At 41.0% G+C, this 18,656-nt stretch overlaps 1 protein-coding gene across 1 annotated transcript in view; it reads left to right on the top strand.

The window, feature by feature from the left end:
* Macrod2 (mono-ADP ribosylhydrolase 2) overlaps nt 1–17,453 on the top strand; it is a 1,850,149-nt gene extending 1,832,696 nt beyond the window's left edge. The window contains exons 17-18 of the mRNA XM_038330425.1: nt 9,549–9,626; nt 17,386–17,453. Coding sequence (XP_038186353.1) covers nt 9,549–9,626; nt 17,386–17,453 — 146 coding nt within the window. The remainder of the gene's footprint in view (nt 1–9,548; nt 9,627–17,385) is intronic.
* Nucleotides 17,454–18,656: the final 1,203 nt, after the last annotated feature.

Below are 18,656 nucleotides of genomic sequence, written 5' to 3'. Positions count from 1 at the left end.
TAATTGAGCTCATCATCCCTAACAAGTAATAGCCTAAAAAGAACTAAAAGCTTTTAAGTTCTTATTTAGTGTCTATACACATGGAATAATAGCCTTCTTCCATTTGAGCTTGGGAGTTAAGTATATGTGATGGATGCTCTAAACTCTAATGTTGGCAGAGGCTACTCATTTGTTTTCCAGCTGCCTAGACCCGAAATAATCACACAGAAACTATATTAATTGCAACACTGCTTGGCCAATGACTCTAGTGTATTTCTAACTAGCTCTTACATCTTAAATTAACCCATTTCTATTATTTTATTTATCGCCATAATGTTGTAGCTTACCAGGTCCTGGCATCTATCTCCTTCGGCAACTACATGGCATCTCTCTGACTCCACCCTCTTCTCTCCTCTATCTCTGCTTGGAATTCCTGTCCCTGCTCCGTTCTATCCTGTCACAGGCCTAAGCAGCCTCTCCATTCATTAACCAATAAAAGCAACATATATACAGAAGGACCTCCAACACCACTCTAAGACCAGTTTTCTTTCATCTTTGCAGCATTCTAAAGTAAACAAAACTCAAATTAGGAGATTTTTCTGGATATTTTATTTTAATATTTTCTGCATGTATCTTTTTTGTTTAAGGATTAAAGAAATAAACGATTTTATGTTAGGCTGTTAAATACAAATCAAATTTGTGCTCTCACAGCTATAATTTCTGTGAGATAGAACTATAAAACAATGTTAAGATTGGGTCCATTTTCATATATTAAGTGTGTGTGCATATGCCATAGCCATAATAATGCTATATGTTAAATTATTTTATTAGCCACAGCTATTAAAATTCAGTTACAAAGTTTATGACATAAAGCTGATTTTCTTTTTTTAAGATTTATTTATTCTATATATCAGTGCTCTATCTCCATATATGCCTTTATGCCAGAAGAGGGCATCAGACTCCACTATAGATGGTTGTGAGCCAGCATGTGGGTGCTGGAAATTGAACTCAGGACCTCTTGAAGAGCAGCCAGTGCTCTTAAATGCTGAACCATCTCTCTAGCCCCAATCAAGTATTTTGATCATGACTATCAGGACCAACTATAGCTTCTCTGGTCAAAAAAGCATGTGGAGCTCTGAGTTGAGTCTTGTACTCATCCTCATTTGGACCAGCTGATGCAAAGCATGTTCCCAAAGGTAAAATATGAGTAAATAGGCAAAGACTCAACTGTACAAATGGTCAGTCCCTAAGTGACTTGATTCAGCAGATGCCATGTAGCCCAAAAACTTTTCATGACCAAAGTTAGCATCAGTAGACAGTGAAATAGTGTCCCAAGAGGGAATCGGGTAGGAAATGAACATTTTCAATAATCAATAGTGAAATTGGTACCCAGATGTTGGTATAGTGGTTCAAGAATATTTCATTTGGATTAACACCACTTTAATTCAATAAAGTGGGATTCTAATAGGCCCTGATCTCTGTAGCTCATATGCAACTGTATATTCTGAGAAATTATTATTATTCTTTGTTTGGATGAGTTAACTATTAGTAAACATCTCAAAATATGATTTTGAAGGATCCTCCAATATTTCTTCAAATTTATATATTTAAGAAACTAGAAAAAAAAAGAAACTAGCTATCTGGTACTCAGTATGCATCATGGCACCTTTTCTTCTGTGATGAGGCCAGCTCCATTTATCACTTTTTATGGAATGTCACTGACTTGCAAAGGTTGCTATAATCAAAGCTTTGAGGAGAACAGTGGCAGTTGGTAATTGAAAATGAAAATGGCACTGAGTGTCCCAGACTCTGTTTCAGCATCTTTTATCTCCTGCTAGGAGCCCTGAAATACACCTTTTGTTTATGTTCCAAGCAGCACCAATCAAAATGGGCGATGGTCAGACAAACTGGAATAAACAGAGAAGAGAGGCATTTTGTTTTTATCAGATTCTATTGTCTGTGTGGAATGGACTCATTTCTCTGGGACACTCAGTTGCATTGCTCAGCAGGATAGAAGCCATCCAGATAACACCAGTGTCACACTCATATGTCAGAGTAACAAATGTCTGTTCCCCCCGCCCCTCACCCCCAGGCTGAAGACACATCCATACTCACACTAACACACATGCACAGGCAAGGTCATCGAAGGATGCCAGTGCACACTGACAGATAGATTCAAGTCACATGCAGTACATGCAGGCACAAACTGTGCAGAGTAACATTAATAAATGAATACATCCACCAAACGCACTGTTCAAACTCTGAGAACAAATCAAATGGACAATGCCTCTCTGTGTTCCAGGAGTGTAGTCTCATAGAGGGCTCAAACGTTGATGGCTGCTGTGTTTTCTGCCTCTATGGATCTCAAACCATCTATTGCAAGCCATGCTAATCTGTGCTAACATAGTGTCTGAGCCTAAGGTATCTTACAAGCTACACAGTAAAATGAGGTTAAACGCACAGGCATAGGGCAAGCACTTAACTGTTTTCTGATTGGCTTTCTGAACTTTGCTTGGCTCAGTTTGGCCTTCCCTGGCCTAGCTAGCTGGTATCAGCATTGTGCATCTTACTTCATTTTTGCTGAGTATTGCTTAATAGACTGGTACCCAACCTGTTCAGTACAAGTTCTCTAGGGTTATTACTATTGGTCGTATCGGGAATTCTCTTTCTCAGCCCTTCCACTCTGTCCCTAGATGTAGCTCCCCTCAAAAACGAGATCCCCGAGGAGAATGCCAAGGAAGTCACATGCCAGTAGAATTGGGTCAGCTAATTTCCCTTCCATGGTAATAACTTCTTATCAAATATAACATTAATGCTATCCTTTGTTCAATTCTGATTACATTCCAGTGAGTGAGATAAGGATCAGAACATTTCACAGTGGTTTTGCTAGCAAAACCAAAAACAAACAAACTGGAAAAAGAAAAAAAAAATCCATGGTTTTCCCAAACTATGACATGTGGTAAGAGCTATTTTAAAAGTTTGGTGGCTATCCAGCATGCCACCCTTTGTCACAGCTATCCCTTTGTCATGGGACCGTGTCCTGTTCATTTTCTGTTGGCTTTCCTGTCCTCCTAATGATGGTTTGCGTATTTCTTTGGGTATTGAGTACAGGAATCCTGGGCACACTCTTAATGACATGCTTTGATAAATCTGTGTTGCTAACTTAGCCTTTTTTTCAGATTGCCAGTCCCTTCCTTGTTAAGATAATGTTTTCTCTGGCTAAGATATTTATTTACCTCACAGTCAGGGGCTCCTTTCCCATGTTACCTTTTCCGACTGGCTCTGTAACCTACCTGGAATTTATTTTCAGGACGTTGGAGATGATCCCTCCAGTAGATACTATCAACGAATTCTGTTTTGTTTTTCTGAAAATACTTCTGATTTCAAATGCCAATTGGAAAGATTTTCTTGGGCGTGGAACTTTAGGTTGAAGACACTTTTCCATTATTGCTAAAACCACACCACACTGAGTCTCCATTTCATTGTTTGCTGCGAGCTCATGCACAAATCTCAACCCTTGCTCTTTGCAGTCCAATGCCCCTCTTCCTGACTAGGTAATTTTTATATTTTTTCCTTAACCTTGATTTTCAGCACTTTCAGAATGACTGATCTGAGTTTTGTTTTTGCACTAGTTCTGCCTATTGCTACCACACCCTTGACAGAATATCCAAATGTTGCTTCACTCATCAATTCCATCAAACTAGAATTTATTATTTGTTAAAATATTGGTTTTGCCCATTATAAGGAGGATTCCACAACTTCTAAGTTCTCTCTCAACTTTCGAGCTGGACTTGCTCTTCCGGCTCAGTTCTCAGTGTGGACCACACCGACAGGACTCCTGCCCGCTCACCTGTTTTTTATTTGTTCTTCAGCATTTCCTCCTGACGCAGATTTTAGTTTACTAACTGCTCTTCAGCTGAGTGGACCTGCCATCAAATTCACCTATTGAATCCATACCCCCTTATTTATTTATCTATCTATCTATCTATCTATCTATCTATCTATCTATTTATGTTCTAGAATGATCATCATGTTTTACAGCGCCCAATTCTCTGAGAAGCTTTTTGTCATGCAAATTACTCAGTTCAACACCCAAGTTCTTAATAGACATTGGCCAATCAATATTTTGTCTCTAACACCTTGTTCTCACTTTCTCGGCTTTCAGTGCCCTGTTGGAGCAGTTTCGGGCTGCCGAGTAACTTTTCATTGCATGGCGGACACTGCCCTTAAAAATTTCATGAGGACAGTTTGAGATTCTGAGTGGTTTTATCCTCCTCCCGGGATTTATTTTCACTTCCAACAGGCAGGAGAACACACTACAGCAGTTGAGACCCCTTCGGGGTTGCATATCAGATATTTACTTAGCAATTTATAACCATAGCAAAATTAGTTAGGAAGTAGCAATGAAATAATTTTGTAGTTGGGGGCCACTGCAACATGAACTGTATTAAAATACACGAACTATGTTCCAACGCATTAGCAAGGTTGAAGACCGCTGTAATAGAGAAACGTAACCCAAGATTCAAGAAGGAGGCGTTTTTTTGTTGCCGTTGGTTTGTTTTAATGGATTAAAAGTGCTTTTCTGCATGTGTTTGTGGTGCTGAGAATGAAACGTACCCCTCACACGTTCTATGCAAGGGTTCTACTGCTTTGCTGTATCCCGAACCCCGAACTTCATTTTTACTTCCCAACTGATCTGTCTTAGCCCTGCAGAAAACCTGAGGTACTTAGCAGGGTATTTCTTCCTTGGTGGGCCCTCACCACTTACTCTTGCCTTCCATCAACCTTCTAAGACACCTCGAGTGCCTGTTCCGTCACTGCTACTGGGACGCCAGCCCACAGCTTTGTTCCTCATGGGCTCTGTGCTGCATCATTAGCTCACTGGTTCCTTAAAATAACTCTTGTCAGCAGCCTGCCCGCTGCTTCTAGAGATCTCCCCTAGTCCACATCAGCAGAGCCGAGCTCAGGCTGAAACGCTGTCTCATTATTGCCTTCATTTACATTTCTTTTGTAATTATAAAACTGAATCATCTTTCACTTGAAGGTAAGACATTATTTCTTACTTTGTGAACTCTCAAATCTCGTGCAATTTTTCTATTGAAATATTGACCTATATGTTTATTTTTAGAAGTTCTTTATACCTTTTAATATTATTGAATGCCTATGATAAAAAAAAATGCAAGTTTCTCTTTCAAAATACTTGTAGCTCCACTCCAAAGCTTCTTGTGTTTATGAAGTTAAACATTTTTCCTTATTTCTGCTATGCTTTTAATCTCAAGTGACAAACTGCCCATGCCCCCATCCTATAGGGACACATCACTGATTTCTTCTGCACACAAGTGCAAGTAGTGTGCTAATGAGCACTTGCAAAGTGCTAAACTTTCTGGTAGACTCAGAGTTAAAGTGTGAGATTGCGGTGACAGGTCGAGCTGCAAGTTCCAGGTCTCTTTTCTGTGTCCCGATCTCATCCTCAGACATTACTAGAAGAACTCGAGCAGAGCTACGGGATGATTATGTCTGAAGATTTTTCTTCTTGTGGTAGCCTTTCCCAGTGCCAGCTCATCTAATCTTGTATCATCAGTTTTACTGAAGAATGGCATCTCTCTGATTCCTCCTGTGTATTTCACACTCCTTTTCCGATATCCAATACAACAGCCTCTTCAGCATTTTCAACTAAATGAGCCTTAACTCATACCGCAAATCTTAAAATGGCTTTTTTTCTCCTCCCCCACTCTGCTTGTATTTACATGTTCAAGTTCTGACTTACCTACCAAGCTACATGGTCAACCATGTCAAAGTCATATTTCTTTTTTAAAATTAGTATTAATTTTTTCCAGCCCAATCAGTTTTCCATCCCTCCCTTCTCTCCTCCCAGTCCAACCTCTTCCCCATCCACTCCTCCTTTTTCTTCAGAAAGGGGCAGGCCTTCCATGTATATCAGCCAGTCATGGTGTATCAAGTATCTCCTCTCCTATTAAGGCTGGAAGAGGCAACCCAGTAGGTGGGAAGGGACACCAAAACAGGTAACAAAGTCAGAAACCGCCCGTATGTCCACTGTTAGGAGTCCCACGAGAAGACCAAGCTTCCCAAGTGTAACATGTGCAGAAGGCTTAGGTCAGTCCCATGCAAGCTTTCTGGTTGGCGTTTCAGTTTTTGTGAGTCCCTATGAGCATATGAGCCCAAGGTAGTTGATTGTGTTGGTTTTCTTGGTCCCTTGCCCCCTCTGGCTCCCATACCCCTCCTTACTTCTCTTCCTGAGGTCTGCCTAATCTTTGGCTGTGGGTCTCTGCATCTGTTTCTATCAGTTGCTGGGTGAGGACTCTCTGATGACAACTGGACTAGGAAACAATCTTTGAGTATAGCAAAATTCACTAGGAGTCATTTCATTGGCATTTATTGATTTATTTATTGCTGTTCATGTGTGGTTCTATCCTAGGTGTCTGGGTTGTCCAGCCTCTGGGTCTTAACCCTACAGGCAATATCAGAGGTGGGCTCCCTCTCATGGTATGGGTCTCAAGCTAGTCTAATCATTGGTTGGCAGCTCCCATAATTTCTGTCCCACCTTTATTCCCAGCATATCTTGTAGGCAGGGCACATTGCAGGTCAAATATTTAGTCAAAGGTTCCATTGCACTAGGTTCTAGCTCATCTCAGAGATACCCCTGATTCTAGCTGTCTTTCCTAGTACTCTCTCCTTCCATGCTCCCCCAACCTGACCCCTCCTTTTCCCATTCCCAGCCACCCCCATTCAGTCCCCCCCATTCACCTGTGATATCAATTCTATTTCCCCATGACAGTGAGATTCCTGTATCTCCCCTGCCCTTTCGCCCTCCTTGTTACCTTGCCCCCCTAAGTCTGTGGGTTGTAGCTTGATTATCATTTACTTTATAGCTAATATCCACATATAAGTGAGTACATTCCATGTTTGTCTTTCTGGGTCTGGGTTACTTCACTCAGCATGATCTTTTCTAGTTTCATCCATATGCATGCAAATTTCATGATGTAATTTCATGTAGCAGAGTAACACACCATTGTGTCAATATACAACATTTTCTTTATCTATTCTTTGGTTGAGGGACATCTAAGTTGCTTCTAGTTTCTGGTTATTATAAATAAAACTGCTATGAACATTAGTTGAGCAAGTGTCCTTGCAGTATGACAGAGCATCCTTTGGGAATATACCCAGAATGGTATAGCTGGGTCTTGAGGTAGATCGATTCCCAGTTTTCTGAAAAACTGACACATTGGTTTCCAAAGTGGTTGTGCAAGTTTGCACTCCCACTAGCAAAAGAGGAGTGTTCCTCTTGCTCCACAGCCTCTCCAGCATGAGCTGTCACTGTGTTTTTGATCTTAGCCATTCTGACAGGTATAATATGGAATCTCAGAGTCATTTTGACTTGCATTTCTCTGATGGCTAAGGATGAACATTTCTTTAAGTGCTTCTTGGCCATTTGAGATTCCTCTGTTGACAATTTTCTGTTCAGATCTGTACCCCATTTTTTAATTGTATGATTTGATTTGTTGATGTCTAGTTTCTTGAGTTCTTAAATATTTTGGATATCAGCTTTCTGTCAGACGTGGGGTTGATGAAGACCTTTTCCCATCCTATAGGCTACTATTTTATTTGTTTGATGGTGTCCTTTTCCTTATAGAAGATTTTCAGTTTCATGTGGTCCCATTTATTAATTGTTGATCTAGTGCCTGTGCGATTGGTGTTTTGTTCAGGAAGTTGTGTCCTGTGCCAATGTCTTCAAGGTTATTCCCCTACTTTGTCTTTTATCAGGTCCAGAAAGACAAAGACTCCCTAATGCTGGGATTAAAGATGTGAGTCACCACCAACTGGCTTTGTTTCTCTTTTAGACTGGTTCAGTCTTGTGTAGCCCAGGGTGGCCTTGAACTCACGGATCTTCCTGCTTCCTCCTCCCAAGTGCTGGGATTAAAGGTGTGCGCCACAACTGCCTGGCCTTTGTGGTTAACTAGTGGCTAGCTCTGCCCTCTGATCTCCAAGTAAGCTTTATTTATCTGAACACAAACAAAATATACAACACTCAAGGTATCACCATCCCTGATCTCAAGTTGTACTATAGAGTAGAACAATAAAAGCCACATGGTGTCAGCATAAAAACAGATAGATGTATCAATGGAACCGAATCGAAGACCCAGATGAAAATTCATATATCTATGAACACCTGATTTTTGATAAAGCATCAATAAATAAACAATGAAATAAAGAAAGTATCTTCAGACATCAATGCATAGAGGTTTGCAATTAGATGCATACCTGTCACGCTGCCAAACCCAAGTCCAAGTGGATCAAAGACCTCAACATGAAACCAGATACACTAAGCCATATTTCTTGACTGTCAGTACCAGTAAATGGTTCAAGAGTACAGATTACCAGCAAATGCCTTTCCCTCTGCAAGACCACAAACTGAGCTGCCCCTCTTGCTTTATCCCCACTTGACACACTGAATCTAACCTATTCTCCTCTCAGGCCATCCTCCTGTCAAACAATTTCACTTTCTCTTTAAAAAGTACAGAAAGAAAACCTTCAGGTGCCTGTATTTGTAAATTCCCAACATTCTAGGTGGGAAAACATATTAGGTATTTTAAGGTTTGAGAGGTTGTTGCCCTTCTGAATATCTGTAAAGGTGAGCAATCCTCTCCTAGCAGCAGCTAATGTTGTATCAGCTGGCTGTGATGGCCCACAGCTTTAATGCAAGCACTAGGGAGGCAGAGGCAAGAGGACCTCTGCATTGGAGGCCAGCCTGGTCTACAGAGTGTGTTCCAGGACAGCCAGGGCTGCACAGAGAAACCTTGGGTTTCTCTATCTGTCTGTCTATCTATCTATCTATCTATCTATCTATCTATCTATCTATCTATCTATCTATCTATCTATCCATCTATTTATTTATTGGTGTGTGGGGTGTGTTTTATAACTTTAACCACAGTGAATGGATGGCCTTTTTTCTAAAGGTCATATAGAACATGGGATACAACACAAGCCAACAACACGTTGGACACTCAACACTCGGTGTCTTAGAAGGTCCCCTGGGGGGGGGGGGCAACTGTGTTGCTCTTCTGTAGATTAACAAGAAAACCCTTCTGGTGAAGAAAAGGGACTTTGCAGCTTTCAGGCATGCCTTAGGCAAGATCAGGCTTTTTTCATCATGGTTGTTTTAAAAGACTCGTCTCTCTCTATTTCTATCTATCTATCTATCTATCTATCTATCTATCTATCTATCTATCTATCTCCCCCCTACACCTCCTCCTTCCCTAAATTTAAACTGCACACTGTGTTGATTAAAACATATCTTTCTTTTTATCCTACTAGATTTCTAATTTTAGAAGCTACATATGTGATTATCTCAGAAATTAAAGAGAACTTAGAAGACAACACTGAAGTATTCAATCATCTCGACCCACAACTTCCTCCTCTAACCCACCCTGCAGAAGTTAAATTCCCAGAGTATTTTTCAATTTAAGAGGGCAGTGGAGGGTGAGAGCAGATTGGCAGCAGGGCTGTGCTGATTCTCTAGTAACCAGGGCTCTCTGCTTTCCTTCCTTCAGCTCAAGGCGAGGATGCATCATCTGTGTTTGCAAAAAGCCAAGGTTCCAGCGACACAGAAACCACTACAGGTCCTGATGGTGAGTGAGTCTGAGCTACCGGTGCTCAGCTACAAATCTGTGGTATTTTTTGCACTTGTAAATCTAGGATTATGGGAACTATCAGATCTAGGAATCGACATATTTGGTTAGAACAAAAGTAAATTTCAAAAGCCAAAAGTGTGCTTATGTGTGTGCGTATGAACAAATTCTGTTTTAAGATAACACACGTGGTTTATGGCGTAAACATTCCTCATTATATTGAGGTCACAGTGAGTCATTCAAGGTCAAGCTGAAATCTGCCTGGCCTGCTGTTATCCCTGCTACCCCAGCATTGTGGAGCCCTCCAGTGAGCTTGGGCTAAGATTCTTCTCATACTCTCAACTGCTTCACCTCTGATGCTTTGACTAAATACACAGTGACTCTTTCAGAGCACCTTAAATATAAACCCACTTAACTTTAGATGCTTTTAAATCAGATTCATATAAAGATCCCAGAACCATGAACTTATTAACATCCCCTCTCCTACACATCCATGCTGAGAACACTCTGAAATGCCATTATTTGCATTAGAAAAATACCTGTTTCTGCAGACATGATTCTGCTGGGTCACTGGGGTTTGTGTTTTAAATATTATAATAAAGAGTCTTTTTGAGTTTGATTAGAGAGGTATGCTGAGTGGGATTTAGATGAATTATCCTTTAGTAACACCAAGTACTTGCTGCAGGAGAAGCCAGGCTAGAAGAGCCAGCAGCCACCCACAGCACAAGGGACTTTCCTTACTTCTGTAGACTTCGGAAGGCCGGGCCAGTGATCTTGGCAGCTTACTAGATAAAACAGAAGTCAGTGAGTCTGGTTGCCTTGGGTCTGGGAAGGGAGAAAAGTCACAGAGGAGATCCCTTAACCCTTCAGCAGCAGCTGATCTCAGAGTAAAGAAAACTAGAATCCATAGGATATCAACTATGCAAAGTGATACAGGTTTACTATTTTTGGTGATACCTAAAATGTTAAAGTTACACTTGTTAATGGTCTATGCTATGGTCTATAGACAAATCATATAATTTCTAAGTCAGTTAAGAATAGCCATCTCCAGTATCACTCAGTTCTTTCTGGTAAAACCTCATACTTGTTTTAGCTCTTGGCAATACAATCCTACTGCTCTCATCTGCAGACACCCTCCCATGCAATCCTGGACCCCAGCTTCTCACTGTAACCCAACAGCTATCACTGAGCCCCACCCCCACCCCCAGTGTGCCTGACCTCTGATCATCACCATCTTCCACTCCATTTCTGAGAGACGACTAATCACTCGTCTCTCTGTATCTGGCCTACTTCTTTTAATATAATCTCGACTCCCACGGATGTCACAAATGACAGGATTCATTCCTGTAATGGCAATGAGTATTCCACTAGCTATACCACACTCTCTTTATCCACTTAGAAATTCATAAACATTCATTTCTATATTTTTGAATATTGTGTTGCTTCTTTCCAATGTACTGATTTTGTTTCCTTCAGGTATATATGCTCAGTAGTTGGATTGCCAGATCATATGGTAGTTTTTTTTTTTTTCTCTCTCTGTCTTCATGGAACTTTCATACTGCTTTCTATAATGACTATACTATTTTAAATTCACACTAACAGTCTGCAAGGCTTCCCCAAACCCTTGTCAACCTTTATTATTTTCATTGTTTTTGATAACCATAATTTCTACTGCAAGGATGTATTTGTGCAATTTTTAATCTTTACTTCAATATTCCTGTTGGCCATTTTTGAGAAATGTCTGCTTAGATTTGTTGCTTATTTATAAAGTAGGTCCCATGCTCCCTTGCTAATACATTTCTGTAATTCCCTCTATTTTGGCTTTCAACCCTTTTTCAGAGGTGTAGTTTACTGAGATTCTCTCTTATTCAATATAATAGATCCATCAATTATTATTATTTTTTGCTGCACAAGAACATTTTAGTTTGATGAAATTCCATTTGTCTACTTTAGCTTTTGTTTCCTGTCCTTTTTGTGGTCTGTGCCAAAGACTCTTGCCCTTGCCAATGACCTGTAGTGTTTCCCCTGGTTTCCTTCCACAGTTGCATGTCTTCTGTGAGTCTTTAATCTACTTTTAGTTGATTTTTGTAACTGACGAAAAAGAGAAGTCTAGTTTTACTCTTCTGCATGAGGATATCCAACACATGCACACCACTTAGTGAAAAGAGCTGTCCTTTGTCTCATGCATGTGCATATTAGTTACTAGACTATCTAGTAACTCACATGTCTGTTTAAGCCCAAACCTTGGTGGTTTGGTCATTCCAGTTTTGAAGTATATTTACCACTCCTTCCTTTGTTCTTCTTGCTCTGGACCATTTGGGCTACAGGAGATTTTTTATAGCTACACATTAAATTATTTCCCACTGTGTGAACAATATCATTAGAATTTTTATATGGATCAAGTTGGGGTAGTACAAACATTTTCTGCTTTTTTGTGTTCTCTTTCCTTTCCTTCATCAATGTTTTATAGTTACATTTCCTCCTAGGAATGGGATTGATTGATTTATTTCCATTTAAAACAGGTCACTATGGGCATAAGCAGTGCTACATATATGTTATTGCAGCATTGCTGAATTTAATTAGCAGTTCTACTAGAGAGGGGTCTTTGACATTTCCTACAAGTAAAATCAAATCATTGGTAAACACGGGCAACTTCCCACTTTGGGGGTCCTTTAGTTTTACTTTTAGCCCAAGTTCTCTGGCTATAATTTATAGAACTCTGTCAAATAAAAGTGGAGAGAGTATGGGACTCTTATTTCACATCTTAAGAAGCCCGTCAGCTGGGTTATTATAATCAATACTTATATGTTATGTTATATTTACACAGCTATATGCCAAATAAAATTGTACTGGAAGGAACTGAAGCCTGGGCAAAGGAAGTGAGGTTAAGGCAAGAAAGGACAGAAGGGAAGGACAGAGGATTACAGTCACTCATATGTGTTGACGTGTACAGCTCCCTCCCTGAGTAGAACTGACTCCTTGAGCCCATGGTCTGCGGACATGACTTGCTCAGGCCAGTAGGGAAACAGAAGGACCATGTGTGGAGGTACCTTGATGTCTCCCACACCCACAGCTGGGCAGCAGCCCTTTGTTTCTCCTTCTCTGTCACTCAGAGAGACACAGGAGAATGGGACCTACTGTTCAAGTCAGGCTGCTTCCGTAGTATGCCACACAAGTTAAATCCCTTCAGGCCCAGCTCTGAGCTGAGAGCTCCTTTCTTCTCACACTTGAGTCCTGAGTGCTCACCGAGCCAGCTGAGAACCTTGGAGAGCAATGTGGTGGTGAGAGAGGGCTGGCATGAAGTGAAAAGAAGCTAACTGTGTATGCTGACTGACAAGAGTCCCAGACGGAACCCGCTGAGCAAGAACAGCACTGGCCTAGAAGCTCCCACAGGCTATCACACGGGTGTTGTTTCAATATACCCCAGTGACCAATTTGATTCCTGCATCCACTGATTATTCAAATGGACGTTTTACATGGTTTTTTAAAGCTTTCCTTGCTATTGATGTTTTTTTGTTTTGTTTTGTTAAATCCTAAGCAGTATAATTTACAATTAATCAAATGTAATGGGCTTTGTTGTATGTTCTATCAAATTATCTGTCCCGAAGAATGTTCTGTGTATAGGTCAGACAAATGTGCCTTTGGAAAATGGAACACCCTGTGAATGATTGCTGAAGCCTTGGGTCCCGGGTACGATTTAATCCTTTTGTCGGCTTGGGATTTTCTGTCGACAGGGTCTTACCATCGCTGCAAATGCAACACAAAAGTCCCCAGCTGCTGTGTTAAGAGGCTAGTTATTCTCTTCGTGCTACTAAGATTAGCTTTATATATTTAAAATTTGTTCTCTTGCAGAATTGACCCCTTTGTCATTATGAAACAACCCACCTTACCCCTTTTCACTAATACTAAGTCTTTTTATCTGCTGTATGACAGCTATTCGTGCTTCCTCTTGAACCCCCTGAGCATAGAGTAGTTCCCTCCATCTCTTTGTTCTTAACCTATACATACCTTGAGTGGTGAGTTAAGTTTCTTCAAAGCACTATGTTATTTGGTCATGTGTTTCATCCCAATCAGAAACTGTGACATTTACTTGGAAAATTGATTCATTTACATTCAAGGTAAGGTCTTACCTCAGCCACTATATAAATCATTTCCTCGCTTTCCTGTACTTCCTTTCTTCCATTCTTCATCTTATAAAGCAAAGATAATTATTTTCATCACACTTGACACAACACTTATAAATTTTTTTGAATATATAATATAATATAAAGAATGGAAACAGAAGAGAAAATACACACTAACAAGGAAATTGGTCAAGTATGGTGACACACACCTGTAATCTCAGCTCTTTGGAAGTAGAGGCAAGGGGAGTCAAAAGTTCAAGGTCATGCTCAGCTACATAATAAACTTAATCTGTCCTGGACTACATAAAATGCTGCTTTTTAAAATGGGAGAAGAAATGATTGCCTATTGGTAAAGTAAAATTGAGGCAACAGATTGCTGCAACCAGCCCAAGCTATGTTAGATACTTTAGAAGTCCAGTACCCCATGTCGTTACTTTGCATTGGAGATCTTCCAGAGCTCTTAGTAACCAAACCTGGGAATGGGAGATATTAGCTTTTCCTCAGTTTCAGATTATATCCTGGAACTTGGCCCTGAGCTGCTAAAAACTATCACTTATTACTCTGCCCTACCCTCAGAGATATGACCGTATAGCATACTAGGTTCAGTTAGTGCTGAGCAAAGCAGTCCTCACTGAAACTAAGCCAAGATGTGCTTAAGTCTCAAGGTAGCAAGGACCTGCACGGTCGCATACATCAAAGACCCACATTTCAGTTGGTATTGGTGTGAGCCAAAACACGAGGCACAGTCTATTCCCGGTGCCAGGACAAGGCTGGGACTCTGTGAACTGGCTTGTTAAAGCTGCATTACCTGAGATATGAGATAAATGGTAAAGAGAGTCCCTTAGCTAGCAAGGCTGGCACCAAGCTGGGTCACATACAGAGAGATTTTCCTAGTCACAGGAAGGGAGCATCTCTGCTATAGACTGCCAAACCTGGACCCAATTCAGACCCAAAGTGGAGTCTCTTCTTGGAACCCACAGGTCTCTGCCTGTTGTTAGAGCTGATCTAAAGGCTTTGAGCCATGGCGGAAAAACAAGATCTCCCCTTTCTCCCAGGTCCTGGGCCAAAGTACAGCAGGAGTGATCACAGGGTCCAGACAAATCCTGATGCTAGTTTGCTTTCATACCTGTCTTCCCAGCAGGGAGAGTTCTGTTCTCCACTCTGCTACCATAGATTTAAGGAGGCATTGTAGAGGTAGTTAGCTACCAAGTCTAATGTAGTTGTAGTGATTCAGGCCCTGAGCCTACCTGGTGCCATGAGACGGGGCGGGGGGCACAGGGCTTTCTCCAGCACCAGATTTTTCTGTGGCTAGCTTTGTTCTCTTTCACATTTAAGGCTTGGCCTTAATTATACATCCCTCTCATAAGCAAGAAACACCTCCCCGTGCAGGTCTCTTTGGAGTGAAGGGAAGGACGCCACAAGTAAGTCTTTGCCACCTGCCTGCTTCAATGTGCCTTTTCAATTGTTACACTAGCACGTGAGAGTGACATCTGTCACCCCATTTGTGAGAGTGACATCCATCACCCCATTTATTGTCACTGTTGATTCGGCTGATGTGGATAGCCAGGCAGCTGCCCCTTCTTCCCTCACAGCGCCATGAACATTCTTCCTGAAGTTGTCTGCTTCCTCGTGAGGAAGAAGAGTTTTCCAGCCAGGGTAGACTACACTCCCCTGCTAGGGCCTCCAAACAAGCTCATTCTGTTAAAGTGGGCGCCATGGTCTTTCAGCAGATCTAGTTGGTGAGCCAGGCAGCTCCACATTTCTCCACCTTTAACGGGGTAAAAAGGAAAAGTAAATTACCTTGAGTCGATAATCACTTCAGAAAAAAATCAGCCATCAGGGGGAGTAACACGGTTGTGTAAAGGATATAGCAGGCTTTTCTCCACCCCATAGGTTGGCCTTCACCTGACCTGCCCCCCCTTACCTCTAAGATCTCTACTCATGAGCATTCCTGACCCAGAAGATGCTCCAACCCACCTCCAAAACCATGGACACGTTTCCTTACTACTTCTTCCCAAAGTAAGCTCTGAGGATGTCCAGCTTGCCTGCTGCTCCATGAAGAACAAGACACAAGTGTGCAAAATGCTGAGTTTTCACCCCAGATACAGTGGAGACCTGTAGACTCAGCAAGAACTTCTTTAATATGATTTAACGTTACATTTCCACAGAGTTATTTTATCATGGACTACTTTTTATAGAACAATGTATTAATAGGTTGTAGGCCTTAGTGTCTTTTGACTAGAGGCAGGAACAGAAAACGAGTGTTTCTCCCTGCTTAACCCTGTACGCTCCACTCTGAGAGGGATGCCTGAGTGCCAGGTTAAACAGAGCACGAATCCTTCTTTGGCTGAGAGAACTGTTTCATCTGGTGAGTTCACAGGTGGAATTTGAAACAAGATCACAAATAATTAAGAAAATGGTGCTGTCTCAGGTAAGGGAAGAGAGACCAGTGTTTTAAGCCTGTAACGCTGGGAGAGATCGTGGCCATCCAAGGGCATTTCTCTTCCAAGCATCTGTGTAATATGGGACCAGCACCCACCATTATTCCGTTCTTTTACTGGTTCATGTTCTGAAAGCAAAACAAGGAACTTAGATTGTCGGTTTTGTGCAAATAAGTGAAAACTTCCCAAATAAAAATAACCAGAGGTTAGTACAGTCACGGTGTTGGTGAGTACTGTCTGTGCTCAGCAGGTAAGCGGGATATGTGTAGTTAAATATCCTGTATTTGGAGGCCGTTGACATAAGAACGCTAACTAGGAGTTGGGTGTATTTCTTGGTTTCTTACAAATTGGAAACTGATGACCACCGGCACTGGTCCTGGACATTTTGCTAGAGGTTATGTTTGCTGGCCAGGGATTTGAAATCAGAATTTTACTGTTGTAATTATCTGTCATTGTCTGTTTCACGTGTGTGTTGCTAGGAAATCTACTCATGACTCAAGCATTCAAGGCAAGCATTCTACCAACTGAGCTATATTCCCAGTCCCCCACTGTCCATTTCTATATTTATTTTCTTAGCTTACAATATGGGCTTTGGATAGTGAAAAAAATCTCATTAAACTTGCTGACCCTTGGAAATTTCCAGAGTGACTGCTTTGGGCCACTTCTGGAGAAAGGCAGTAATTATACATTCTATTTTTATGCAAATGCTCACATAGACTGAATACAATCAAGTAAAAGGCACATGTGTGGCTCTTCTATCTCCTGGCATCTATTGGCTGCTATACCCATTGGCAGTTTGCAGGAACTGTTTTGAATTCTGAAATTGAAAACACAGTGAACTAAACAGGTCTGTTGACATTGCTACTATGAAGGGAGCAGTGCACCTCTCTGCATGTCAATGCTCCGCTTCTCTTTGTTTTCTCTTTATTTTCCTTAGATGTGTATTAAGGCCTTTGAATTTATTTATTTAAGAATGGTAATAAATACACGCAGCCTGCCAAACCACAAATCTTGCATGAAATGACAGCTCAGCTGAGAGGAAAGTGCATCCTAACCTCCTGGTCCCCGCTGTCATGAATAAATGAGAACAGAAAAGGCATAGACAGGCAATGGGAACGATTTCAAACCGGAGTGGCCATTTTCGTGCATTTAAGAGTTTAGGTTTGATAATTATTGCACCTTTTCTGCTTACAGTTGAAATGAACAGCCAGGATGACAGTGTAAATGAGCCAACAGAGTGTCAGCAAGAAGATTTCCAATAGGTAAGTTGCCACCATGGAGGGATTTTTTTTTTTGGTTCATGAGCAAGCCATAAGGAATAGTTTGCAAAGGGCATGTTGTATTTCTCTTTGCTTTGTCAAGTCCTGGAGTGTAGTTTGAACAAAACTTTGGAGATTTTTAAGACAATACAGAGTGAAAAAGAAAGATTACCCCTAGAAACTTGCCATCCTTAGTAAAACGAACAAACAATCAAACAAACAAACAAACAAAAAAAAAGGATAAGGCGTGGTATACTGAAATCATGGAACACCTTAGATTTCCTCACTTTGACAGAAAGAATAGCGTTTTCCTATTTGTCTTACCGTTTGCCTGCTAGAATGATCAAATTACTTCAGTGACTTGAGCTGATTCCACAAGCATCCCTTTTCCTCAAGCATCATACTGTGTTGTTTGGTATATCTGCTTTTTTTAAGCGTAACACTAAATTTTTACCCAAGAGAATGTACAAGACATATAAATACATGTTGACAGAAAAACAGGTGCCTGAGAAAGCATCCTAACTCCCGAGGACACACACATCTGTACAGACAGACAGAGCTGGAGTCCATTGAACCCAAGGCAACACCAGACCACACAGTCTACATCATATCTAGAGTGATAAGCAGTCGATCAGCCTTTCCCATCCCTGGAGAGGGCTGTGGAAAAGACAGAAAAGGCTGAAATAAAGAACTTACCCTTACTATTAACTGAATGTTTACAAACACCATAGAAGAATGAATTGGGAATGAGTGTAGAACACGATAGTGCCTTGGTTGCCCTCCTCACTCCCTGGGTCCTCTTGGTCTCTTCACCCTGCCACAAGGCCACATTGCACCGTACGCATGCTCCAACATCACAGGGGAATGAAGGCTCAGGCCGTAGGAGAGAACATATCTATCCTTTTCATGACAATCGTGAACTTCATGGACAGGAAATCTAATGCCATTTGTGTAACAGGAAACTGTTTTTTTTTTAAATACACATTCATATAAACATGAGCTCATAAACAGTTTAACCTTATCCATGTATATCAAATATCCTGTGAAGTTATAGGAATTAATAGCTGTGAAGTTACCATTGAAAGTAATGAACTGAGACAAAATTTAATCAGTTTACACTCTTGCTCAGTGTTTCCTGGCCTTTTATTCTTTAGCTGTCAAAAAAACTACAACTTTTTGGATTCTTCGATTAATTTCCTATGTAAT

Source organism: Arvicola amphibius, chromosome 5 (genome assembly GCF_903992535.2).
Source record: "Arvicola amphibius chromosome 5, mArvAmp1.2, whole genome shotgun sequence".
In the NCBI taxonomy this organism is placed as follows: Eukaryota; Metazoa; Chordata; class Mammalia; order Rodentia; family Cricetidae; genus Arvicola; species Arvicola amphibius.
The sequence above is the reverse complement of the archived record's forward strand: the minus strand, read 5'-3'. Positions and strand labels throughout refer to the sequence as shown.